The sequence below is a fragment of the Echeneis naucrates genome, chromosome 20 (genome assembly GCF_900963305.1).
Source record: "Echeneis naucrates chromosome 20, fEcheNa1.1, whole genome shotgun sequence".
NCBI classification, from domain to species: Eukaryota; Metazoa; Chordata; class Actinopteri; order Carangiformes; family Echeneidae; genus Echeneis; species Echeneis naucrates.
In genome coordinates this window covers 2,611,711-2,638,302 of record NC_042530.1, presented here as the reverse complement: position 1 = coordinate 2,638,302, position 26,592 = coordinate 2,611,711, and the positions used below count along the sequence as shown (strand labels likewise).

General features: G+C 41.5%; 3 protein-coding genes across 4 annotated transcripts in view; 1 reads left to right on the top strand and 2 right to left on the bottom strand.

Annotated features, from left to right (window-relative positions):
- The window catches only part of dpp6a (dipeptidyl-peptidase 6a), a 122,107-nt gene extending 105,857 nt beyond the window's left edge, over nucleotides 1-16,250 (top strand). The window contains exons 9-26 of the mRNA XM_029528802.1: nucleotides 5,411-5,565; nucleotides 5,749-5,846; nucleotides 6,590-6,713; nucleotides 6,800-6,838; nucleotides 7,009-7,116; nucleotides 7,227-7,318; nucleotides 8,297-8,344; nucleotides 8,437-8,555; nucleotides 10,289-10,360; nucleotides 11,827-11,934; nucleotides 12,502-12,571; nucleotides 13,133-13,327; nucleotides 13,580-13,634; nucleotides 13,740-13,839; nucleotides 14,599-14,657; nucleotides 14,751-14,823; nucleotides 14,899-14,972; nucleotides 16,034-16,250. Of these exons, the coding sequence (XP_029384662.1) occupies nucleotides 5,411-5,565; nucleotides 5,749-5,846; nucleotides 6,590-6,713; nucleotides 6,800-6,838; nucleotides 7,009-7,116; nucleotides 7,227-7,318; nucleotides 8,297-8,344; nucleotides 8,437-8,555; nucleotides 10,289-10,360; nucleotides 11,827-11,934; nucleotides 12,502-12,571; nucleotides 13,133-13,327; nucleotides 13,580-13,634; nucleotides 13,740-13,839; nucleotides 14,599-14,657; nucleotides 14,751-14,823; nucleotides 14,899-14,972; nucleotides 16,034-16,183 (1,739 nt within the window). The 3' untranslated portion in view covers nucleotides 16,184-16,250. The remainder of the gene's footprint in view (nucleotides 1-5,410; nucleotides 5,566-5,748; nucleotides 5,847-6,589; nucleotides 6,714-6,799; nucleotides 6,839-7,008; nucleotides 7,117-7,226; nucleotides 7,319-8,296; nucleotides 8,345-8,436; nucleotides 8,556-10,288; nucleotides 10,361-11,826; nucleotides 11,935-12,501; nucleotides 12,572-13,132; nucleotides 13,328-13,579; nucleotides 13,635-13,739; nucleotides 13,840-14,598; nucleotides 14,658-14,750; nucleotides 14,824-14,898; nucleotides 14,973-16,033) is intronic.
- Nucleotides 16,251-18,463: 2,213 nt separating this feature from the next.
- Nucleotides 18,464-22,276, bottom strand: ggh (gamma-glutamyl hydrolase (conjugase, folylpolygammaglutamyl hydrolase)). The gene is made up of 9 exons (XM_029529079.1): nucleotides 22,130-22,276; nucleotides 21,817-21,925; nucleotides 21,658-21,708; nucleotides 20,599-20,683; nucleotides 20,388-20,526; nucleotides 19,902-20,008; nucleotides 19,671-19,761; nucleotides 19,432-19,566; nucleotides 18,464-19,332 (listed from the first exon to the last, which is right to left on the bottom strand). The coding sequence occupies exons 1-9, from the start codon at nucleotides 22,260-22,262 to the stop codon at nucleotides 19,214-19,216; spliced, it is 969 nt and encodes a 322-aa protein (XP_029384939.1). The 5' UTR covers nucleotides 22,263-22,276; the 3' UTR covers nucleotides 18,464-19,213.
- A 597-nt stretch (nucleotides 22,277-22,873) lies between these two features.
- LOC115061153 (collagen alpha-1(XVIII) chain-like) overlaps nucleotides 22,874-26,592 on the bottom strand; it is a 45,987-nt gene continuing 42,268 nt past the window's right edge. For both annotated transcript variants that reach the window (XM_029529419.1, XM_029529420.1), the window contains 8 exons: nucleotides 26,407-26,560; nucleotides 26,229-26,305; nucleotides 25,995-26,123; nucleotides 25,421-25,468; nucleotides 25,234-25,296; nucleotides 24,904-25,101; nucleotides 24,703-24,818; nucleotides 22,874-24,604 (listed from right to left, as the gene is read on the bottom strand). In XM_029529419.1, the coding sequence (XP_029385279.1) occupies nucleotides 24,403-24,604; nucleotides 24,703-24,818; nucleotides 24,904-25,101; nucleotides 25,234-25,296; nucleotides 25,421-25,468; nucleotides 25,995-26,123; nucleotides 26,229-26,305; nucleotides 26,407-26,560 (987 nt within the window). In that variant the 3' untranslated portion in view covers nucleotides 22,874-24,402. The remainder of the gene's footprint in view (nucleotides 24,605-24,702; nucleotides 24,819-24,903; nucleotides 25,102-25,233; nucleotides 25,297-25,420; nucleotides 25,469-25,994; nucleotides 26,124-26,228; nucleotides 26,306-26,406; nucleotides 26,561-26,592) is intronic.

The following is a 26,592-nucleotide window of genomic DNA, read 5'->3' as shown; positions in this document are numbered from 1 at the left end:
TCGACCCACCACGGCGTCACTGACTGGTTGGAGAACTGGTTTGTAGTTTGTAAGAACCATTTGAGCTGCTATATCTGCTGTATCCTGATTGGCAGCATGCCATCGTCGTTCAATCACAGGGACACCACACCTTAATCTTCAAAGCAACAGTTCCATTGTGTCTTATTGACCATACCATGATCTCATTTGGAAAGTGTTTACAGAGGTTGTTAAATGAAATGAGCATTCGGGCCATTTTCTCATAAACCTCGACAAAAACTACAATCCTTTTTACAGCCAGTGGTGTTGCCCTCTGATGGTCTTTAGAGAAAATGGAGGTTTAGCCCTCATCAGCATTGGCTTCAATTTTCAACCGTGGAGTCCATGTCCATTTCATATACAGTCGATGGGATTGACTCGCTTTTGGAGCCAAAGTCTTGTGGTCATTAGAATTCAGCACTCGAGTGCTGGCTTCCTTTTTCAGGCCCACAGGTTGGAGCTTTTTATAGCACTGTGTTCAGCCCCATCCAACAGCTGACTGTGAGCCAGGCCTTATTGTCTAGCATCAGTGTTGGATCTCAGTACTGCTGTGGTAGCTGAATGGGAGCAGGTCTGAAAATGCTGTAAAAAGCCAGAAATCGGCAGTCGAGTTGAAAATGTTAACGTCCACAGTTTTTGGATTCTGATATTCATTTAAATGTCAACATAAATTTTTCAAATTTTTCGAACACTCTAAAAGTTCTTTTCCCTTCAAATTACAGTAGATGATTTAGCCTGTTCTTACATTTAGCATTGGCCCTGTGTTAATGTTAGGGCCGGTGGGGGGGCGTTTAGATGCTGCGTCAGGTCGTATAATATTTACATTCATCAGTGAGACTGCGAGGCAAAAGATTATCCATGCTAATGACTCAGACTGCACTCTGGACAAGGTCAAGCTGAAGCTCAGTCTGCCGCCGAGGAGAAATGAGGTCTTAAGCTCTGCCTGTCGTCCACGCTGCAGATTTGACGCTGAGGGGTGAAAGGCTGGTAAATCACCTCCCAGGCTTGAATATCCTCCAGCTTACATTACTGTCCTAATCCGCGAACATCTGTGCATGTGTGTGTTTGTTTGTTTGTAGCGTGTACGACGGGGAGCCGGGGAGAAGAAGAAACATTTTTAAAAAGGCTCAATTAAAGAAAGGAGAGAAGCAGCCAAAAGCCCCGTCGGTTGTGCGTAATAGTCCAAAGCGCCTCAGGAGAGTCTCCAGTGTTCTGTCATCTGTCGGCTGTCTGATTACTGTGGCTGCACTGACACTGACACATCCTGCAGAGTGACGCAGCCCAAGGAAACATCTGTTTATTGGGCTCTGGTGCGCCAAGATAAAAGCCCGACGTGGCTTTGATATGAGTCATGTTTGCCCCATAGATGTTTGGCTAGATGACTGTCTGCATCGAGAGGCTTGTTCGTTGGGTTGTTTCTGTTTATCGCTCTGTTTGTGTCGCAGCCTTCAGGGTGCCAAGTTACCACATAATCAGCACTTGAAAAGGAAAGATTAATAAAGGGAATAAAAATGTTGATTTTGGTTTGGCATGAATGCAAACTGAAACTGTTATGAGAACTTTATTTAGATGGAAGATTTGGAGTCTGTTTTTGGTTGGACATTGATTTGGAGTTGGTGGCTATTCTTGATTACTTTCAGAAATGACAGACAAAACCATTTTATGAAAGAAATATAAGATATGAAATCATGTCAAAGTAGAGAACATGATAGTGGAAAGGGTCCTTTCATTCCCTTCAGACTGGCCAAAAAAAACTGCTAAGACTGGCTTAAGTCAGGCTTTTGTCGGCGAAGGAAAAGGTGAAATGCAGTAGACATGCAGTAGATAAGACTTTATCTGCTCTGTGTTCTGATGTGAACACAACACCCAGGTGAACCCAATAATTTTCACCTCTTTTCCTGATGTAAGGTCTCACAACAGAACAGCACAGACACAGACGTGTCACCAGCAATATGCAACATCGTCCTCTGAGAGGGGCCGAGGTCTCCGAAATAACTTGAAAACACACAATTACCAATCGAATGTTCTCGCAGAGACTCCAACTCTTTTGCATCAGCCCAGAGATGATACATGACAGATCTGTTTTTATCAGTTTGCAAGGCGGCTAGCCGCTGACTCTCGCTCCCTCTGCATCCCCTGAGTGCGTGTGTGCTCTGTGATGACATCATTTCTCACAGTTGTGTTTGTGTCCTCAATCCGAGAAGAAAGGCAAATTCGAGTGGCAGTGGAAAAGGGGCCAATCGGCTTTTGTTAGCGGTTTAACCATGTTTTAAAAAAAACCTGGATATCCCTGCTAATCCCAAATCGAAAAAGGATGTAATTTAATTATGCTCCCCAATAAAGTTGGAGGTGCTCACATAACACCAGTGTGGTGAAAAAGGCAGAACTTTCGGACATATTCTCAATATGGGTTAAAGCTACAAAAATGCTGGATCTTGAAATTGATCTAGTTTAGCCTAAATGCCAGTTTCTTTCACTCTTCCAGCATGTCACGCAGACTTTACCTTTAAGGTTCTACTCCCAGTCTCTGCTGCCCCTGGGGACTCCGTCAAGGTTGTGTGGAAATCTTCCTCCAAAGCAACAGAAGACTTTCATACAACTATTTTCAAAGACTGAGAAGGGCTTGTAAATTCATCTTTGTGTAAAATACTTTGGCTCTCCTTTAATCTGCTCAAAGGAGAGACATCTGTTGAATATGTTCTTGTCTGGAGCACTTCCTGCAGGACACATGTATAAAATAGTGAGTGGCTTATTCCCCCCATAAAGTTTTATGTTCCTTTAATATACACCATGTTGTTGATTGTTTTTCCTTTCAGTCGCATCAAGCAGCAGTGTTTTCTTTAGACTGGGCCACAAACCGTGAACAAGCCGCAGGAAAATCTCACCTCACTCTGTCATGTGCTTTTCCGTCACCTCACTCAGCATCAGCGTCGGTAACTGTACTGTATTTATAGTAGCAGCAGTTGCACAACAATGTCATTTCAGTGAGCCAGGAGGGTGTGTCTCTGCAGTCAAATCCCACAGTTTATGGGATGTATATCTTTTTCATGTGATTGGCAGGTTAGATGTTCTCTCTGACTGGTGAAGTGGACTGTGGACTGTCTTTAAGCTCACAAGCAGAAGTTTAAAATGTTGCAGTTAAAATCTGCATCAGAGACAAAGAATTGGAACAAAAGCTGCATAACCGTCTGTTCTGCCTCACAGTTTTAGTGTGTGACACTGCTGCCCTCTGTCGGATACATCTGCTCCTTTTTTCTGAAGAAACATGATCACTCGAGTAGTTCCAGATTTGCTATTAGCAGATGGTTTCCTACTAATAGCACTAAAAAAAAAAAAAAAGAAAAGAAAAGCAAAATGCCACCTGGGAGCTTTTCTCTCTCTCTCTCTCTCTCACTCTCTTTGGCTCAGCCTGCCTGAATCTGTCACCTTGCACTCATTATTTCTTGCTGGCCACTTGACTCATAGTATCTCATGCATTAATAATAGGCTGTACTCAGTGAATAATGTAGTGTGCACAGCAGGACGGAGAACACGGAGAGAGGAGATGAGTTTCTGACAGCTCACCTTGGTAATCATCACAGAAACGGCAGCCGGGAAAAGGAAGAGACACAAACTCATTAGTTAAAAGACAGAAGCTGAGAGCCGGCTCCTCCTCTCACTATCACTTTCTCTGTCTTTTTGTCTCACTTTCTGTTGCCATGCATATGTCAGCACGCCTTTAGAAACTTAAGTACTTTCTCCTCCACTCGCCAAGGTGACTGGGCGTCCCCGGCCGAGCGGATCCGACAGCCCCGGCGGTTCCACTCCACACAGAGAGCTTTTCAAGCTGCCGCTGCTGGAGTTAGGAGGCAGCGGTGGAAGTGGCCATGCGGGAAATCGCTTTAATTATTTGATTATTTCTTTTCCTCGTCATTACTAAAGCTGGGCGTGACTACTCAGTGCATCTTCAGACACTGAGATCCAATCATTCCCCGCTGAGATGTGCCTGCAGGGTGCAGATGGACACACCAGGCACAAAGACTAGGAGCTGCCATTAGCCCTATTTCTTCTCATTTTACACCAACATAGATTTGTGTGGAGTTATAATTAGTTCAACAGTGTCCAGCAGTGGAAAGTCACCGACGACGCACATGCAAGTGCTTTTCCAGAATTGCATCAGAGAAGAGATGCACGCAATGCGTTTGTACTGTGGGCGATTGTGAGATGATGCTGCCAATCAAGTGATTCTGCCGAGCGTGCACGCTTAATGAAAATGCTAATTGGTAGTTGATGTCTGTTCATTCCCCAAAGCCAGCACCCAGTCCCACAGATAAACAGCATTAATGAAATTTTAATTGCAAAAGTTGATATAAATGTAGCTGGCGGCACGCAGTAACAATAAGCTGGACTGTCTCCGTGCTGTCTGCATCGACACTGCGGACTTAGTAATGAAGTGGGATTGTCACGCTCATGCTTTATGATGTCAATGCATAATTTCTTAATAGGTTACTGTATGTTAACAAAGGTGTTTGTGTGTGTGCGAGACCTTCGTCTGCTCTTGTCCCCAGTTTGCTCTTTGAAAAGATGTGTGGGTTTGTGTGATTGCTGTATAATTTTATCCACCTACACACACACAGAGCCTCATGGGAAGCCGCCAGGTCAAGTCTGAAATGAGCTAAAGTTACTTGCTGAAAGTGGTGAACACACGCACACAGACACACACAGACTGACACAGGGAATGACGATCAGGAAAAAAAAAAGAAACTTGTCCAGTAAAATGCGTTGCGTAGTTGTAACTGTAATGAGAAATTGCTGTCGGGGTGATTTCGAGGAAACGTAGCTGAGGTCTATTTTGGTCGATGGGCTGCAGTGAGATTAAAAGCTGCTGTGATTTATGACCTCAGCCGTTGCTGCCGTGTGTGTTTTTGTGTGTGGGTTTAGGAGTGAGTGAGTCCACGCACAACAAACAGGTCAGTCAAGTTTTGCAGAGAAGACAGCGAGGATGTCTTTGTTTTTTGACACTTTGACCTGGTTTTTAATCATTTTTAAAAGTGCTGATAGTTTCTCCTCGCTGTGTCGTTGGAGCTACTTAACAGTTGACTGTTATATGCAGATTTAGATCCATAAATCCCAGCGTGGTGGCCACCAGGAGATGGCATTTATGAATTAACAATTTAATGAAGTTCTGTGAACAAAGAGCAGTGTGATACAACGAGCTTCACTAATGACACAGCACTTTGGGCTTTTCAAAATGCATTTTCCCCGAAACCTGTTAATTTCTGACAAGTAGCGGCAACGTGAGTCTGTTGGCCTGCAGCCATGTAATTGACTTATGTCTCTGCTGTTTTTATTCGCTGTCATCGTGACTGATGGTTTTGTTTGTTTGTTTGTTTTTCCTTTCTGATTATTTCAGAGGAGATTTTTCAGTCCCACATTGCCCATTGGTGGTCTCCAGATGGCGCACGGTTGGCATATGCCACAATCAATGACACCTTGGTGCCCAGGATGGAGCTGCCCATGTTCACAGGCACACCTTACCCAATGGGGAAAGAGTACCACTACCCTAAGGTAGACTTTTTACCCCTTCACACTGTGATTCCCAAAACCTTAGGAAAGCGCCTATTCTGAATTCATGAAGTGACACTTGCATGGTTCAGATTGTAAAAGTGAAATGTATTGTGTCTCTCGTCTAGATCTGTGTTTTTATAGTTGATAAGGGAAAAGTTTCTCGCCCTTCTCTCTCCCGCTCAGGCTGGTGAGGAGAACCCAGTCATCACCCTGTATGTGGTGAACCTGAACGGCCCTCTCCACACCATCGAGATGAGACGCCCTGATGATCCCAGGATAGGGTAAGACACGCAGGCCGGCCTCTGCGCAGTCTCTCTGTTCAATCAGATGGTAAATACTTCTGCACATACCGCATTAATGTACATATTTTGCTCACATTTAATTTATTTTATGGTGTAAACGTGCACCAGTTCTTCTAGAATGACAGAATAAAGATAGAAAGAAATGGATAATAAGATATCTAGAGCATTAATGGCTTTGGAGTTCATTTTTCAGATCAAAATGTAATGAATGAGCACAACTCATGATTATACTTCTGACAAATGGAAAGGCCTTAATGTAGGTCTAAATGGGTTTATATCATATCAATAAAATTCAGGCAATTAATAAGTTTGCATGCATCTCATAAAGTTATCAAGTGATTGAAACATTTATCGCTATAAATGCGTGGCGTGTTCCAGCTATACAGTTTAAATTCTGTTTGTGCAGTGATACATTTTACTTAATGTGGCCCTGTGTTTAGTTCCATTAGGTTTAATGCCCCCAATTCTTTCTTTCTTTCTTTTTTTTTTTTTTTTCTTCCTTCACTGTGGCTCATTATACTGTACGCTGCTGCTCTCATGTCTCAATTCATCTGCTGGAGATCATAAATGTTTCATCTCTTTTTAAAATTTTATCATAATCTGCAATTAGTGAATGGAAACGTTTTGGCACTTTTTTCCAGTCGTCCTGTTATTCTAATAGTTTCTGCCTGGTCATTTAGTCTTCTGACTGACTGAAGATACAAATGTCTCTTGTTTCCCAGTGAATATTACGTGACCATGGTGAAATGGGCCACCACCACCAAACTGGCCATCAACTGGCTGAACAGAGCCCAGAACATCTCCATTCTCACGCTGTGCGAGGCCACGACGGGAGTCTGTACAAAGGTAGGCGTGCTCACATGTGCTGCTCGTGTGAGAGGCAGGTTTCCTTCCTTCAACTGAAACCTGTCACCTTTTGTTTTGTTTTTCAGAAACATGAAGATGAAAGCGAAGGATGGCTGCACAGACAGGTGAGACTGTTGTTGATTATTGTTAAAATCCAGTTTATGGAATTAAATGAATTCAAAGTCACTCTTTAGTCAGCTTTACAATCTATTGATCCCGTTACTATCCAGTTCTGCTTAAACATTGATAATGTTGCAGACTCACTCATTTGAATGACCTCTATTTGTGTCTTCAGAATGAGAGGCCTCTCTTCTCCAAAGATGGACTGAAGCTGTTCTTCACTCGAGCCATTCCTCAAGGTGGCAGGGGCAAGTTCTTCCACATCTCCATGTCCATCTCACAGGTGAGAAATAATAACACGACTTGGCATCTTTTTCTTTTGAACATTTCTTTACAAATTGTCTTCTCCACTCCTCGTTCTTTTTCTTCCATTTACTTCTCCCCACACCGAAGCCCAACACCAGCACAGACACGCTGCAGTCCATCACCTCTGGAGACTGGGATGTCACCCAGGTCCTGGCCTACAACGAGGACAGCCAGCTGATGTGAGCATCCCAAAACCCACCTGCAGTATAACAAAGGCAGCACAAGCTCATTTAACAAGTCTTTGCCAACTATAGTCAAACCGTCGTTCTGATCTGGCGTGCAGAAGTTGAGTTGAAGTCATCAGACCCAGCTGTGGTTCATTTCTACCCAAGCGTAGGTGTTTTACGTCTGCGTCTTTATTCTGAAGTAATACCAAAATCTTAACGTCAGAAAAATACTGGTCTTTTTATTTGGAGGGAACCAGAGTGAATATGACGTCACCTCTGTGAGACTGTGACGCCGGAGCTTTCAGCACCACGGACAGAGAGAGAGAGAGAGAAAAAGAGAGAGCGAGTGAGCAAGTGCTTACTTTCTCTATGTCTCTCTCCATGGTTCTGAAAGGTCCAGCACCATGGACAGAGCACAGTGTATGGGATTTATTGTTGCTGTCCAACAACAAACGATCCTTTTTTATTGCCAAGCTGTTTATTGATTCTGATCTATGACTAGTTTATTGCTCCGATTCTATAGTTTGAGATTGCAACTGTACTTTTCTTTGTGGTGCGCTCGTATATTTTCTCCCACTAAACCGCTTTAAATGTGCTGGGTGCAAAAATCACGGCTGTACCTGTGAGGAGTGTGACTCATTCCCATCAATCCCGGATAATTTCACACCCACAGTCAAGGCCAGAAGGCAACTGCGGATCTGATAAACATGAGATCTCACATGAGATTTGCACTCCCGCAGTCACACACATATATAGAAACACAAAGGCTCTTTTGTTCCCTTCAAGCTTGACCTCACCCACCCAAAAAACCTTTTCCCCGAGGAGCTATGATTTGGCCTACTTCTTTTCTGAAATGATTCTTTTCCCTTTCTTTCCCTCCATCATTCATTTATGAACCACCTTTCCAGTGAGTAGTTGGGGCAATGTTTCTGTGAGCTGAGTGGTGAATACAGTTCCTGACATTTGCTTTTCCTCTTTGCATCAACGCAGATACTTCCTGAGCACTGAAGATGGTCCAAAGCGAAGGCATCTGTACAGGTAACGGTCACAGAATATATACTGACATTTGGTTTGAAAGTGGAAAATAAATAATACATTCAGAAACATGCATTCTGTTTTTCTTAATTCAGTGCTGACACATTTGGTTCCTTCAACCGCCGTTGCCTGTCCTGCGCCTTGTCCGAGAGCTGTGGATACATCAGCGGCTCCTTCAGCCACAACATGAGCTATTTCCTACTTAAATGCCAAGGTAGCTAATGCCACAAGTTTGAATCATCACCCCATTTTCTCTCTCTATTGTGTCTTCTTCTTGTTCAACTCTGTGTAACGTCCTGACTTAGTCAAGGCTCTATTTTAATGGTACAGCACAAGTTCCTGTATCTCCAAGCACCATTAGACACAGCATTGGATTTACCATTCAGCGGGCAGAGGTGGTGAATGATTATACTCCAAACCAGTGAAATTATTCATCTTTTACGTTTGCCTCACTCAGTCCTCTTATAAAGTGGGGATAGAATCTATTCACCTGTACTTAGAGTTGACGAGTTTAAAAAATTTTTGGGGCGCTGTTTTGTGCTTTTAATGTAGACAGGAAATGGAACTGAGAGAAGGCTGAGAATGAAACTGGAAGCTCCACATGGTATGTCTTAGCCTCTTGCCATCCAGGGGGGCCAGATGGACGTGGACAGAGGCAACACTTAACTAAACTAACAGGGAGAAGATTTTTGTGAAAGTTCACAGGTCAGAACAATTTTATGCAAACTGGTTTAATCTGAAGAAGGAGTAGTCCATCTAACTTAGAACTGGAGATGTATTTAATTACCTAATTGAAGACTTTTCTGTACAGATGCTGAGCCTTTCTGTAAAGTGTTTGTATTGCTGGGAGAATCGGCACTGTGCTGAAAACAGACCAGGTCCTTTTTTTTATTATTTTCTTTCTTTCTGTCTTTTTTTTTTTTTTTTGGTAGTTTTTCAGATGTGATGTCAAAGAGGCAGTTTTCACCTCCATAAAACCGACTGTGATCTTGTCACTCTCCTCTTTCTGCCTTTGATCCAAATACATTGTGCTGGGCACACCCACACCAAAAGAACAGCTGAGGCACTTTTCAAGATCAGAAAAACATATCAAGGTGTCACAGCACTGTCTTCACGCTTCTACAAAAACTGAGCCAAGGTGTCAAACAATTCGTGTTTCTGTGATTTCAGCCAAACGCGAAGTCTCACAGCTTCAATATTTAATCAGTGATCCTACACATCCCGTGCCAGTCACCCCAGGGCCTCACTAAGTGATCATCACTGAACTTGGATCAAACAGCAAAAGACCATAATGCCTTTAAAAGCCCTCTCCACTGACCCCAGAAATCAATGATAGTCAACCGTCCTGTGCCTCATACATTTGTAATTCAGCTCTCTTCCTGCTGCCTGCCGACGAGAATTTATGTGATGAGGTTATGATATCATTATCACGAGGAGAACGGGAGAGTGGGATGAAGATAAAAAGAGGGAGTGAGCGACCAAACGCGACCGCTGTGGTCCTGCGCTGGGTTCCCAATTTGCTAAGTGCATCATCTACCACATTTGCTGCTTTGGGGTTTTAAGGATTAACTGGAGGGACTTTGCTTCTGTTTGTGGCCCAGATGTGGATGTCCCACCTATTGCCTTATGTTAATGAATCAAAGACTTGTCTTTGTCTGACAGGAAGAAGATCCTAGATGCTTCTCTCTGGTTCTAACCTTTTTTTGGCTTAATATATGCAGAGCCTCTGAAATCCGTGTGTATTGGATGAAGGATTTAGACTCATGCTTACGCTCTGTATGTTGCGGTAGAAGAAGAGAGGCTGGATACATTAACATTAAATGATTTTTGTTAGATTCTACATAAAAAAAAATAAATCAATAGCTGCCACTCCATGAGATAACTAAATATGAAACTATAGTCTAAGTCTAATATCCCACCTTTCACACTGTCTGACATTGTCCTCAGGCCCGGACATCCCGTTTGTAGCCATATACAAGACTCAGAGAGATTCCGAAAGTGAGACGCAAGACAGAGAAAGTGAGTATTTGAACCAGACACATCACACATTTGCATTTTATAAGACTCATAAATGCACTCGTGACCTTGTATTGAAGAGCGTAATAGCTGTATTTGAATTGACCTTGTCAAATGAGGACAGAAGGTTTTCAGTTGCAGTGCAGAATGACCACCAGTGCATCGAGTCAGTGCTTGTCTACATGCCAAGTCCAGCATGATGGAAGTAATCACATTACTCCGCACAATGGATGTCCTCTTTAAATTATGACCTGCCCAGCGGCAATATCAGCATAGTGTAATTTGATTACCCCAGTCTGCGTGTCCCAGTCAGCGTGATCGCTCCCCGAGTTGATGTCCCTGCCTTGACTTTATTAAAAAAAAAAAAAAAAAAAGGGGGTGGGTGAAATTTTATTACTGTAGATTATTTGATGTATTCAGGTGTTTAACGGAGCAGTGGCAATAATGTTTTGCAAATTTTCACCTACAAAAGTGTGGAGTTTGCGCTTTTTATTTTTTTATGACGACGCATGCAGCGATTCATCAATGCAGAGCATCCAGATGTTAAGAAGAGTCGAACAGAGAAAGTCAGGGGATCATCATCGTTATTGAGATTTATCTTTGGCAGTCTGAAAGTCTGAAGTAGAGAAGTAGCTCCTTGGCCAATAAAGATGGTTCATGTTTAGTGCTTTTCATTTAAATAAGACATGAGGCCATGACAGGTGAAATAATGTTGATAGCACCTCTTTCCACCTGTTTCTAAGACTCAACACGAGCCGTGACAGGAGACAAGGTCGTATCCGAAGACAGAGGGTGCTTACAGAGGCACGTTGGCTCCAGGCAGAGCTGCTTCTTCTTCCTTTTCTTCCTCCCGTCCTTCCTTTAAGAAAGTTAAATGGAAGTTTTCCCTCAAGGAGCCGGGCAGCTTTTATCTGACTTTGTCAGAACTTGGCAGCAGCCTGTTGATTTCCCTCCTGGTTGCTGCCTTTTGAATGTTTACACAAAATAAACTAATCCCAGGGTACAATGTTTGCCCTGATGGCTCTGTGACAGCCAACAGCGATAAGCTGGCTGCACAAACCACCTGGAAGACGTTGAATAAGAAGAGCCACTTCTCATTTGAGGACACTTGAGAGTCCAGGAGACAAGTTCAGCTCGTATCTGAGAGATTCTTATGTTGTTCTGATGATGGTGCTTCATTGTATTACTTCACACTTACAGATTTATTCATTTAAGAACTGACAGATAAGTGTGATGATCGAAACAGCCACACTTGATTTCAATTGTGGAAGTTATTGACATTTGAATTTCAGAAATGTCAATTTCATTCAACAGATAAACACTATGCTCTTGTAGAAGCCCAATTTTTTCTTGATTTCATACATATTTGGGATGTCAGGAATCAGTGTATGAACCTTTAACCAAATTCCAGACAGTCTACTGCAGTCAGCAGCCTGGTTACTCGCTGGTTTATCATGTTCTGTCTCCAGGTATTGCAGAAGTGTATAAACTGGAAAGCAACGAGAACCTGAGACTGACCCTGGACTCCATGCAGATGCCCACTGTGGATTACAAGGAGATCTACATGGATGATTACAGTAAGTGTCCTTTCCTGTCACATGGAAGTTCTGTAAATATGCACAAATGGGTTAGCAAAGAATGAAACAATTTACTGCTGCAAATAAGTGACTGAATATGATCCGCCTGAACTAGTAACCAAAGGTCACTTGTTTTTAATGTAGATGATTTAAATTGTGGCCCAATCACATTAGTCGAACCGTGTCTCACACCAACAGAGACCTAAACCTCAAAGTAACGCCACTACACAATGATCCAGACCAAAGACGCTCCACCGTCTGATGCTGTTGACTGACCTGCAATACAGCAGCTCAGTGAGGAGGAAAGGTCAACAATTCCTCCTGAAAGTGACGCAGATCTGCTCAGCAGCTACTGAAAACAATACTTTTAGGTTCATGCTGGCAAATGAGGTTGACTGACCCTTAAATCTAAAGGTTCACTTACTTACAGATGCCTTTTAATGCAGAAAACCAGATCATTCCTTGAGATATGCTCAAATCCGCCCTGTTTATTTTAGCAACAACCGACTGATAAAGTAGAAACGACTACCTGACTAACCAAAAGCGTATCTGTTGGTTGTGTTACAGCCTTGTCGATGCAGATTCTCAAACCTGCTGGGTTCATGGACACGTTACACTACCCGCTGCTGCTGCTTGTGTATGTATGAGTGCACGTTTTTACACACACCAAAAAGGTTTGTGTGCATCAGCAGCTCTGACTCACACCCGTGCTTCTCTCCCAGGGTGTATAAGGACATGCTTGTCCTCATCAGTAGATTTCCTGGACAGACTTTTAATCAGGCTTATTAATCGCACACGACGACATGCTGCTTTGTCCTCTACTCTGGCTGGATAATAATTACACTGCCAATGAGGAAATTTACCCTCCTCACCTCCTCCTTTCTTTCATTAGTAATCCCTCCCTCTCTTTTACTCTGCAGCTGAAATATAAGCTGTTCTTAATTATTCAGACTTTTTGTGCCACGTTAGCATTCGAATAAAGGAAACTTTCCAAATTTGAAAGAGTTTTACTATATCCTAACAATGCTGGATGAAATTCCCAGCTCACACCACCAAAAATGTTCCTCATGCCACTGGGAAGAAATCTTTGGACAAATAAGAGGATGAAACATGTACGCACAGTATCCCAGACATTTTTTTTTATTTAGTAAAATAAAAATTGGACTGCCAATAGCCCTGACCCTCTGTTCACATGCAGAGATGGGACCCCTGGTGGCCAAACAGTCTCAGAGCGGTTTCACATGGATTGGGCCACGGTGCTGGTGAGCAGCTTTGGCGCCATCGTGGTGCGTTGTGATGGGCGGGGCAGCGGCTTCCAGGGGACCAATCTGCTGCACCGCATCCAGAAGAAAGTGGGCGTGTTCGAGGAGCAGGATCAGAACGACGCACTCAAGTATGTGGAGCAGGAAGTTTTTGTCTTCACTTCTTCACACCACAGTTCAGGAAAAGGACTCCCAAGAACAAATCTGTGCTGCAGTTCAACTGTAGAAACAATTACTCCTGTTGAAAATACAAACAGAATTGTTTTTTAGATGTAAATTTGTTCCAGAGGCTCTTAAGTTGTTTCTCACAACTTATGAAGTCACACATATCATCAAAAAAGAAGAGATGTTCTCTCAGACTAAGATCTGTTTATCTGTTGCAGCCTTATTTTGAAAGAGCCCTACATTGATAAAACCAGGGTTGGAGCTTTTGGACAGGTAAGAATACCTGCCAGATTATGATGTTTTCTAAATGTCAGTAAAGGAAATGCTCCTGTATAACATGACTTTTTTTTTGTTGTTGTTTGTTTGTGTGTGTCTCAGGTGTATGGCGGCTATGTGACCAGCTTGTTGGTCAGCGGCGAGGAGTCTCCAGTGAAATGTGGAGCCGTCCTGTCACCCATCACTGATTTTGAATTATACGGTGAGACGTTTGTTTGCAGAAGGATTTCTCACCCGTATGCTCACATGCAAAACAAGCTGAAACCTCTGCATAATAACTCTTCTCCGACAGCATTCAAAACGGGGTGGAAAGAGGAGAGATTGCAAATCTAGCACCTTTACCCCTGCAGCTAGGATATATTTACAGTCACAGTGTTACACCCTTATGCATACATGTCAGTGTGAGGGGACAAAAAAAAAAAGGAGGGGGGGGGTTGGTATCAGCTTGTTCACCTTATCGGTGTGATGGTGCTGTTACACCTGGAACCCAATCACAACAGTGCCAGACAAAGTTATCTACACCAGCCTTACCAAAGGAATAAAATGTGTGAAATGCAGAGTTGTCTGTATCAGGGGAGCGACGCAGAGAGAGGGAGGAGGCGAGGCAGCGCTCTTGCAGCTGAAGGTGCACCGAGTCAGGAAACTGCAAATTAAGGAGGAGCTTTTTTTTGTTTTTTTTTTCCTCCCATCTATTTGATTTCTCTCACTTTGGCTCCAGGAGGTGAGAGACATTCCATGACATTGTATGACTTTGGAATTGCAAATGAAGACATTCCACAACAGCTTTGTGACTGAAGAATATGTAGATGGGTGAATGCATTTGAATGAAAAAAGTCTGAAATGTGCACATGAAGCTTCAGAGGGGGCAGAGAAGGGACAGAAATGATGCCTCAATCCTGTCATTGATATGAAGTTTGGCGCTAAAGCAAAGCATTAATAAAAACCCTCTTTTTGCCTCCAGCCTCTGCATTTTCAGAGCGATATCTTGGACTGCCTAAACCTGATCCAAGGGCATACACGGTAGGATCTGACTGCAGTGTTTTCACAGGTCTCTTGGGATAATCACTGTAATACTCGTGCAATCCAATTTGTGTGTGTTTCTTAACTCCTCAGATGGCAAATTTAGCACATAGAGCATCCCAGTTTATGGACAAGAAGTTTCTTATTGTCCATCCAACAGCTGATGGTGAGTCAAGGATTACTAAAACATACAAAGAAATATACCAATGAATGCACAACATCTCATATTCTGTCTCCACAGAAAAAGTTCATTTCCAACATACAGCAAAATTCATCTCGCAGCTCATCAATGAAAAAGCCAACTACACCTTACAGGTACGTGCTTTGACTTTGACTTGTTTATTTTTGCAGCTCGGCGTTCAAGTCTTTCCTTCCCTGTTTTGGTTTCTCTCCGACCTTTGGGAGCTCTGTGGCCCCAGTGGGGATCCTGCAGCAGGCAGAGGATTAGCCCCTCACAATGCCTTCATTCCACATAATGAGCTTATGAGACCTTCTTGGGCATCCTGCGTTAACACCACGACTAATCCAATTAGGACACAATGTGCTGCGGCTGGATGTTCATCAAAGCTCATTAGAGGCCGATAGACGGCTTCCTGCATTAACCTGACTTCTCACTCGAGTAAATATGATAACTGTTGAAATAAGGGATGGTCCAAGAGTCTGGCGTGACTTTCCCCATCCACTTAAAGTAGCCTCAGACTTTTAGACCCCAGTGTCCCTGCTGAATCAATTAGCAGATGGAAAGAACATTACCAACGATAAAAAAGTGCTTTCCCTTTTTTTAATGGTTTTGAATTCAATCCCTTTTGGTCTTCGGCTAAACTCTGAGCTCTGTAAATGCTGGTGGGCATTTATCAACGATGTGATTAATTAGATAGTCAATGTTCACAGCCGTATCTGATGTTTCATGATTAAATGGGCAGCTGAGCTTTTAATCATTTCATGTTTTAGTTTTAGTTCTTACTGATGAAACTTTGATGTCACCACGAAAACATTCTGGATAGAAGTAGCTTTCACTTTGATAACAGGTTCACGCTCAGCTCTAGATAGTTCGCCGTCTCCATTAATCCAAACAAATGAATATACTGTATTTTAGTGTGTACCACAACTGCAGAATCTGCCCGCCCCCCATACACATGATAAAATTGATTTTTAGAATTATAGCCCAATGGTTGAAGGAAAACCTTGCAGCCTGAGGCTGAAGGTGCTGACCATGAATCACAGTGCTGCTGATAGCTACAGCAGGTCACAAACCCTTCGCCCCCATTTTCCTCTCATTTTCTGTAATAAAAAAAATATTAGAGATCTGGTGTGCAGTCCGACTACTTTCTGTGCCTCACTAACTTTTTGTTTGCACCTTATTCTTTCTCTCTCAGATCTACCCAGACGAAGGTCACTTCATTCACAGCGAAGCAACACGACAGCACCTCAGCCAGTCCCTGGTGAACTTCTTCGAGGAGTGCTTCAGGCTACCAGAGAGAGTGTTTGAGGAGGCTCTGGAAGAAGAGAGCGAAGACGAGGGTTAGCTCGGCCTCGTGGGGCTCCTCCTGCTACCCAAATCCTCCCCCAACCATACAGCCATCTTCTGCAAAACTGGAGTCAAAGTAATCCACAATATGCAACTCTTACCTGCTTTTTTTTTTTTTTTCCTTCTTCTTTTGTTTTTCGGTTTGCATTTGGAATCCACCGTGCACCCCCCCTCCCTCACCTCCTGTGTCCGCATGCTGAACCTGAGACTGCCCTTCCAGCAGACGACGGCTCCACACCCGACATCATCCCATCCTCCCTTCCTCATCTTCTAACCTGAGTTTGAATCTGTCCCGCCCCCGCCCCCCCCAAAAAAAAAGAAAAGGAGAGAGCCGACTAACGACTGATGATCTGGCGTGATGTTTTGGACCACAGGAGTTGATCTTAACAGGAAGTCTCTCTCGCAGCAGGATGGACCGGCTCCTCCAGAGCAGTGGAGAGTAAGCGCCAGCTCTCACACAAACTTTCACGCTGGGAGGAGAAGGAACACCTAATAGCACATAACTCATGGGCTTATATATTGATGAAAATCTGACACCTGATGAAAAACACTGGCTGGCAGTGTTTCTAAGGGGTGTCTGCAACTGCGTGGATACTGGAAATGTTACTATTTTTGAAGTTGTGAAGAACTTTCCATGTTGGACTGTGGTTGTGTCTGTTGTTATTACAGTATGTAAAATAGCACACAAGCGTTCACTCGGCTATTACAGATATACTTTGTTTTGGTATTCATGTTTGCCCTGATGTTGCTTTCATTGTTTACCTTCATCTTATGTATTCCAGTGATGCTGAGAGTATTCTCCAACTGGAAAAATGTTTGAAAGAACAAACAACAAATTTTTTTTTTTTTTTTTTTTTGTTTGTTTTCTTTTATTTTGTTCATGTTCATTTTCGACAGTTGATGCCATAGTTTTAACTAATGTTGAAGCATTAACTTGTTTTGGTCACCGTGCCTTACTTTGACAGAAAACATCCTGCTGTGGGACTGCAGTGTGAACTACAAGTCTAATTTTATAAGAATAGTTTAATAATTTGGGGGAATATACTTATTCTCAATTGATACCAGTTTAAAGGAGATAATTTGCTTGCATTTGGCTCCTCTGATGCTAACTGTTAGCATGTTACAACTTGTTTGACCAGTACAAACTCCAAGTCGTGTTGTAATAGAGGGGTCATGACCCTGACTATCTGTTGGCCCTGTAGCATTAGCTTACTGTAGTTATCTGAGGTTTTCACCTGTACCCAGTGTCTATGTTAAGCTAAGATAATGCTATCCTGGCTGTAATTTAATATTTGACAGGTGGCATCAGTTTTGTTTAGTTTTTTTCATGTGACACATAGTGAAAAAGTGGATATGCACATATCCTACTAAGTTAAAAGAGCTAGGGTTAGCACGTAGGACTTGATTGAGAAATTTGTGAAGCTTCACAGAAAAACTTAATCACTCTGGAAATGAACCCAATGCCATCTTTCCACTTAAATAACATGTACAGAATCTGCATGCATCATTGCTTTAGGATGTTTACGAATGGTAGGTGAAGAAAATGTATAACCAGTGCAGAAACTGCAGTGTTAGTTCTTGAAAGTGCTGCCTCACTCTTGGCCTAAATCAGTGGACTGTACGAGACTGAGGGCAGGAAAACTTTAGTAGTGTTATACACTGAGAAATTATGCATTTGTATATAAGGGAACACACAATGTTAGCTTCAGATTCCAACTCCATGCAAATAGGTAATACAAAAAGATAAATTCCTTAGGCACAAGTTTAATTTTCCAGTTTAATTTTTTTTTTTTTTTTTTCTTATTTGTGTTACGTTCCATTGCATGTTAAGAGGTAATTTGCAGCACTATCCCTGATCAGTTCCACATGGTAATTTTGACATCTTGAATGTTCCTTACTGGATTGCATAAATTTACATTTCCAGTAGTATTGTGATTGAGAAACCCAGTCTCGTCAGCTTGATGTGTAAATGTTATTCAAATATCATTTTATTCTAAGAAGAAAAAAAAAAAAGAAACAATATTACCTGAGTGTTATTTGTGCATAAAGCATTTTGGAAGGTACATTTGACTATTCATTTCTGTTCTCCTGTTGCTGTCCTTGAATTGATTTGAAAGTGGACTTTATAAATGCCAATGGCAACATCGAACTTTCTTGCCAGTGGTTGGGGACTTTTTCAAGACGCTCAACTTTGTTATCCAAAGCATAGACGGAGCATTATGGCAGATTGTGGCATGAAGGTAAATGTTAGAATAAAAAAATAGATATTTTATCAACCTTCAATGTTTCTGACTCATTATTTTTATTTACAATTAATTATTTTAAAGCATTCATTCATTAACATTGCATAAAAAAGACTAAAGACTAAAGTTAGAAAGACAAAAATCAATATTAACAATCATGTGGAGCCACAACATTGCCACAAACTACCTTCATTAAATTAGACCATAAATATATTGCCCCTAAAAACATCCATTCATTCATCTTCTACCACTTAGCTGTTTCCAGGTCACGGTGGTGCTGGAGCCAGCTCACTTTGGGGGAGGGCAGGAGATACACTGGACAGCTCGCCAGTCCGTCGCAGGGCCAACATGCAGAGACATACAGAGACAAACAACCACTCACACTCAAGCACAAGGAGAACATATAAACTCCACACAAAAAGGCCACAGGCCCGGGAACTGAACCTGTGACCTTATTGTTGTGAGACAACAGCGCTAAACACTATGCCCCCGTGCTGCCCTCTAAAATCATTATGAACATGAAACACAAACCTTTGAGCTAAAATGAATTAAAATGTCACCATTTGCACCATTTGTGGATGTTGTGGCTTACAGTAGAGTATTTAACATTATTACAAAATGTGATTGTGCAATACATTAGAATTTTACATATGAATCTATCTTTCTAAGAGTTTCCTACAGGAAATGCAAAATCAAACAAGTGGCTTTCCCGTAAATACTCACAAGTGACATGAGAGAGACAGCCAATTAGCTGCTGAATATGAAGAGCTCTCTTCAAACAGACATCAGAAAAAATATTTTTGCTCAAAGGCTTGTTGCTGTTCAGTGTAAACAGGGTTGTAGTTGTATATCAGCGCCATTCTCTCTTCATCCATGGATTCAAACCTGTGAAAGCTCTTCCTGGCTGCAGGGAGAGAAAACAATTTAATTATCACAAAGACTCCATCATGCAGAAACTGACTATTCAGTTAAAGCACTAAAAAGAATACTAAGCTGTTGGCACCTTCGTTGACAAAGAAGTCAGCCATGTAGAAGGTTGTCTTGATTGCTAATGGAGAGTGTGGGATATAAGGATTCCTCCATTCGAATGAATTTTTTTCTGGATGCCACTGTGTCCCATAGATTGGGTAGTCAAACGCTTCCAGGACAAAAGCAAACAAGACACGCAATTTAAAAACCTCCCTTCAGTGCGGTTCATTTTGCTGTTAATGTGCACAGACAGTAATGCTGTATTATGACTACCTTCCATTGTTGACACAAATTCAACGTTTCCATCTGTATTAGTGGAGAGAATTTTGTAAAACCTCTTCAGCTCCTCATTTGAGTTGTAAGTCTGAAAAAAAAAAACAGACATATCACATTACCTCTCTTTATGTTTTCTATATTCTTTCAAGGAGGAAAATAAATCTCTTTGCTCTGTCTAATGTTGGTGTTAAAATCTTCTACTAATCATTACAGTAATGAATGACTTACCGCCAAGGTCAAACTCCAATTGTGAGAATTTTCTGTGAGTGGCTCAGTACCCAGAGCTTTTGTGAGTTCAGCTGGAAAGCCCTTAAAGATCTTGCTGTCTTTGGCTTCTACAGATAGTCAAGATAAAAATAATGATTACAAAACAAAAATAATAATAACAGAACCTTTTCTCAAAACACTTTTAGAGCTGGTCATGTAAAGAGGATTTCTTTTTTTGTCCTGTAGACTGTCATAACTCTCTGATGCTATAACCCCAACAACGATCAAACAGCTTTAATTTCTTATATTCAACAAAATATTTAAATGTATCAAGTACTGAGAATTTTTCAATGGTAGCATTAAAACTAACTAGAGAAAACATGAAATTTTCACTTCTTGGTTTTTGATAAATCTTGATGTTCCAAAAGCTACAAGGAATGAAGTTTAGGTTTGCAGTTTAGACTCTCTTATTCAGTAATCTTATGCATTCTACCAAGTCAGTCTTACCATTTGTGAAGTTAAGAGGTAACGCCACAGCAGATGTATTGGTTTTCGACAACAATCTCTTTCCACTAGTCAAATAGGTCAGCTGCTGAAATCCAAGACAGGTGCCCCACACAGGAAAATAGTCGCCTTTCTGGTTTGCCTGTAACGTGACATGTATGCAGCACAATCCCATCACAATACACTGATGTTCTTTTTATTATTTTTTTTTTACCTCAATTGCAAGATCATAAAAGATCGCTGCAGCCCTTTGATAGCCTGATGAGACAATGCTGACTCCTCCGCCTGGGTAGAGGATGCTGTGAGGTTTTGATTGATAAAAGCAGGGGGGATAAAAAAAAATAATAATGTGACTTTTTTGCAGCATTCAGTGATTTTGACTCAGCATCATGTGATTTACAATCTATTTGCTGTCAGATGATTGTTTGTGCAATACATTTCCTAACCAATATACAGCTTATTTGCTCCTCTGCAAATAGCCACATACTGTCTTCTTACACAATTAAGCTTTGTCACTCCAGTGTTGTTTCACACTGTTCGTTAATATTTTACTTTGGAATCACATTGTTACCTGATACTGTAATTACGATACAATGGTCCGTTCTCTCGCAATCTGCTCTGCCTTATCTATTATGTGGTTTATTTGGGGCATTTTCAGACTACATTTCTTGGTTGGACAAAGACTAATAATTTGCTTTCCCAATCCTATGTCTGTTTAACTACCCCGGAGAGGAGAGACCTTCACCGGGGACCTTTTCGGTCAGTCTCAGACAAAGTGGGTGAGACAGTTGCAAACAAGGCAATTTTCCGCTGGTGCTTGGGTCATAAGACATGCACTTATGCAGCAAGAGTGAAAATCCTTGTGACAAAAACCAAACAGAGATGAATTGGTCTGCAGGAAAAAAAATTGCAATTCTTCCATTAAAAAAAAGAAGAAGCTGGATTTAAACAAAAATAGTTTTCACATAACTCCATTGCAACATCTCATCTCATTATGTATACTGCCAGGGGTGTGTGTGTGTGGGGGGGGGGGGCTCTGCAGCTAATCCAAGGTGAGGCTGGAATTATTACCCCGACAATCTCCAGAGATTAAGAGTCAGCAGTCAACCTAAACCTGCGTGTCTCTTTTGACTGTGGGAGGAAGATGGAGTGGCAGGGCATGCATGACTGGGAATCAAACCCAGAACTTTCTTGCTATGTGAGGCAACCACTAACACCCCCATTGCTGCCCTACACTGACACACATCGCTGTGTGTGATTCTAACACACTCACCCATTGATGGATTTGAACAGTCTCCTGTACTCCTCCGGCTTCTGGTTAATCCTGCAGAAGTGAGGAGGCAGAGGACAAAGGTCAAAGCGATAAAACCTTATCTGAAGATGTCAAAACGAAGGGGGATAATAAAAGTTAATATAACAACAACAGACTCACATAACAGGCACGACTCTGGCTCCGGCCGCCTCCAGGAACTTTACATAAGAGGCGGCGATGTAAGCCGTCCGGTTCGGTTCGGGTTTATAAACTTCCTGTGCCAGAACACCTAACAAAACAAAAAGAATGAAAAAGAAATCAGAAATAAATAAAATGCACACAGCCGTGACGCCATCAAACTGCGACAATACTGCCCCCCCTCAAAAAAAAAAAAAAAAAAAAAAAAAACACCAAAATCAGTTATTTTAGCCAGCAAGCTTCGGGCGCTTTAGCTTCACTGAGAAAAAGGGAAAAAGAAATCACTCAAACTCACCAATTATGGGTCGGTCGTTCCTCTTGGCAGAAGAATTAAAAGGCAGACATAGAAGAGAAACGAAAATGCCCAGCAGAATCATGTTTCTGAGGGTCCAACACTTCGCTGGGGGAGACGGAGACGGAGACGCCATCGTTTCAGGGTCACAAACCGTTGCGGCCACTTCCGGGATGCTCTCTTCAGAATAAGAGCCACAAACTTTGACTTCCTTAATTCGCTTTTTATTTATTTATTTATTTTATTTATTTTATTTTCATTTTTGTGGCGATGAAAGATCAAACTAATTTATTTTTATTTATTTTATTATCTATATATTTATTATTAATAATTTGTTAAACTGTGAACACAATATGAAAAATATTACCCGTCAAAGTCAAAATATTTCTAAAGAAGCAATAGTTTAAAACCAACCAGACTTTAAAAGAGGGATTTGAATTGGATATGCAATATTTTGTTTTACCCTTTTTACAAAGCGGAAGATTGTATCTACTTTTATTTTTAAGTGTGTATTCTGAGGTATTTAAAATCATCTCAAACATTTGGACAACAAATGAGGAAATGAGGTTGAATCCTGAAATAGTGAAAATATCGAGATTCTCCACAAACATATTACTTGAATGTGACCATTTCTGAGCTGCAGGTAAATTTATCAATTGTATATCTATATTGTTCTATGCCTTTGTTAAAATATGACATAGCAAAATAAGTCATTTATTGTTAAGCACCCTTTCCCCCCTTCAAAAACCTGAATATTTACGGTTAGTGCATGGCTCTTATCGACGTGAGTTACATTGGGAAATGAAATACAGATATAAAAAAGGAAATAACTCAATGGTACAAGCAAACAACATAACAGTGGTTAGTTATTTTCTGAGCTGTACTGACAATGAAACAAGGGCAGATTATGAAAAGAAAAACTTTTATTCAACAATGCACCAATATTTATACAAAAACATATGCTCTCACTTTTGCCCATGAACTACTTTCTTAAGACTTGGTTTTTCAACATGAAAATGTTTTTGCACATTTCAATTGCTATGCAAATGTTAGGTGGTGTTTTGTTTTGGCAGTCACGATTGTCCAGAAACCTAACTTAAAAAAAAAAAACAAAACTGTATAAAAACAATGGAGGCAAAAAAAAGAAGAAGTGAGAAGAAACATTTTACAAACAACTAACGATAAATTACATTCTTAAATTTAACCATTTGATTTCATGTTATGTGCTGTGACGGTATAAATAAATCATGGAATTTAAATTAAATAGCCTATTTAAAGATAGAGCTGCTAAGGTGAGATCACCAAGGTGTATGAAAAGCTACAACACAAACAACACATTCAAGGATGAAAATGTTGAACTGAAAAATATTTTAAAAACAAAAGTACAGTGCATCAAAAATTACTTTGGTGGCAACACTGGTTGTCCTGTTGTTCGACGAGGGACAATGCAAGCTGTGGAAAGTTCTGGCCTTTGATACATTGAGTAAACTTCGCAAGAAATTCATAAAGTTTTTAGTTCTCCAAAAACTTCCTTGACAACCTGTAAACAAAACAATACAAGGCTTTGGAAAGTCTTTGGAAATCTAATGTTTGTAAAACATGGCCATATGTGTCCTCTAGTTTCTTTCAAATAATGAAAGGACAATCATAAAACGATTAATTTGAAGTGACCTTTGAACACATCACATTGAATTTGAGTCCACTTTTTAGCATTTAGGTTAAAGGTGCTGGGTGTATTGTTTTAAAATTCACTTAAATTGAGAAGAGTAGAATTACTTCGCATGAATTAATTGGACAATTGCAAAGAAGACCAGCAGCTTCCATCATGTTTTGTTTTGTATTTTACATTATGTGCCCCAAAGTTTGAGTGACTGGGAAATCAAATTGCTTTACAACACAAAGGGACATTTCCTTCAGGGTGTAAAACTTGCTTTGTAAGCAATTCACAATGATTTCACTTCCACAGCATAGCATCAGTTTCACTTCAGCTTACCTTACCACAATATGAATTTGCTGTTGTAAAGAGTTTGCTACTACCTCCGAACCACCCTGGCACCCCTCAGAGAGAACACAGAGAAAGGGAAAATATGTATTGACATTCCTTTGGGGTGACAAATGTGACAAAAACACAAAATGCAACACGTAGCACCAACGATGTGCTGAAAATGACATTCTTCTTCGTAGAAAGAAATCTTTTCCCCGAGTGTTTAACGTTTAACGGTGGCTGGGAGGGGTTCTTTTGCAGAGTGGTATGGGTGTAGGAGGCAGGAGGGGCTTTAAAGGTTTTTGTGGGTCTCAATGCAAAGGACAATGTACTCGTTGGAACAGCTTCGTGTCTGCTGGCCCAAGAGCAGGCCTGAGCTCAGGCTGGATGACTGGCCCATGACGGAAACATGGTCTGCTTGCCACATCTCGCAGTGTCTGTCCACCACCCGGAAACCCCTGCTGCTGGAGCCGTGCCAGATGCTCTTCTGAGGCCTGACAGACGAAGGACAGAAAATGCAAATGTGACAGACGCAGGGAGGAGAAAGAAACAGGTAGGCAGTTAGCTGTTTTGTTTTGTTTTTTTTACTGACCAGAAGGGATCAGCTAACACATTGCGACCATCAAAAGAGTAGATGGGTATCCTGGAATTGATTGGTCCTCCGTTGCCGTTGAAAATGGCACGCCAATTCCTAAACATGACATCTCCCTGAAAGGAGGGCAAGTAAAGGTGAGATGAACAGTATGTGAAGTGCGCACACCTCTTAAATGTTTTCACAGTGAGACACACTGACCCTGAGGTTGGTCACTGGCAGGTTTTCACGGAAACCAGGGAAGACCACGTGGATCAGGTCTTGTCTGTGGGATGAAATGAACGCTCGATAGTTTGGAGCCAATCCCATTGCCTTGGCCTGCTCGTAACACATCCGATCAGCCACGTCGAGTCCCATCATGTCTCCTGAGTGAGGCTGGTTCAAGGCCACTAGGTTGAGCTGGAGAGGAAGGGGAAGAGCGGGAACAGTTCAGTGTTGGTCTAAGCATATTATTAGCTGTTATTTATTTAAATAAAGCATAAAACCCAACCTGTCCTGTCTTTCAAAAAATGTTTTGTGATTTCAACTCACCCTCTCTTTAACTGAACTTATTCTTTCCATCGTGTCTCCTCTTATCTGATATGCAACTCGAGGCTAAATGAATAGTTGGACAGGGAAGAGACAGTTTCATTTACATGTGTTAATTGGTGACACATAATATATTCAACAATAGCATTTCTTTTTTGATTAAGAAGCCATAAAAATGATCATTAACTACCTCATCCTGTGGTATGATATTATTGGAGAGGTAGATTAGACTGCCAAGCTGTCAGAAAAAAAAAAAAAACTGTCAATTTGTTGTTTTTTGTTGTTGATATTGTGCGAAGACAACCTGCCAGCAATATTATATATCAAACACACATATTATATTGTGATGCTCAAGTAAATCATACATTAATTATACTGCCTGAAGGATCAATGATCATCTTCTCGAATGCAGGGGATGTTTGGCCTCCCAAAAGACATCACACCAATGATTTACAGTCACAAAATCACTTGCAAACTCACTTTGTGCTTTGTTGACTGGGACAAGGTCCAAGGAAGAAACTTTAAACCAAACAACATTATTTACTGTATCACTTTATCCTAAACCAACATGCATGTCACGTAAAATAAAGGGAGCAGATGCAGCTTCTTTTTCAGGTGAGAGGTTACACAACTGAGGATGCCTCTGTTTAATAATCTGACATTCAGTGACATATTTTGTGTTTTAAGATTACATTTAGTTTTGTTTATTCGGGTTATTTCATGTGGGACTAACCTAAATACACAACGCCACCCCAAGTCTGTACCTGTATCTCTTTCCACCCTTGGGAAACCTTGAGGAAAAGACTTCCTGTTGCCTTGACATATGCCAAAGATCCCTCCGCATCCCTGGCGGTGTGCTGCATCATACTCTCCCGGGTGGAAAATGTTTTCAGCTGACAAACAGATTCAAAGGAATACAGTTAAACTTTTTTCTAGTTCTTGTGCTTTGACTTACTGCGTATGTACACAAATTGGCCAGGAGAAGAAAATTAACTCACAGATGCTGTATTACCCGCTGTTCCCGGAGGTCCAGGTGGACCAGGAGGTCCAGGGGGGCCGGCAATGGTCATAGCTGCTATGACAAAAACATCAGCACTTTTTATACAAGCTCATAGCTGATTGTGTTGTGTGTTAAATTCTACTGTAATTTGAACACATATGTATGATGTGCTGCACCTGAACCGTATCTTGAGGGTGGCCCAGGTGGCCCCGGGGGCCCTGGTGGGCCAGGAGGACCCACAGGGCCAGGTCTCCCATAGCCTGGGATACCAGGTAAGCCTGGCACCCCTTGGCGGCCTTGTGGGCCGAGCACCGACTCTCCTTTGGGTCCCTAAAACATGCCAGGAAGATTTTACTGGGCGC

Bases quoted from the DNA above. Each gene is read 5' to 3' on its own strand.
- ggh (XM_029529079.1), bottom strand. From the start codon at position 22,262: ATGGCGTCTCCGTCTCCGTCTCCCCCAGCGAAGTGTTGGACCCTCAGA. The intron at 21,709-21,816 runs GTGAGTCTGTTG...TCACTTCTGCAG, and splicing joins GCCAGAGTCGTGCCTGTTAT to GATTAACCAGAAGCCGGAGG. The intron at 20,009-20,387 runs GTAAGACTGACT...GACTATCTGTAG, and splicing joins ACCTCTTAACTTCACAAATG to AAGCCAAAGACAGCAAGATC.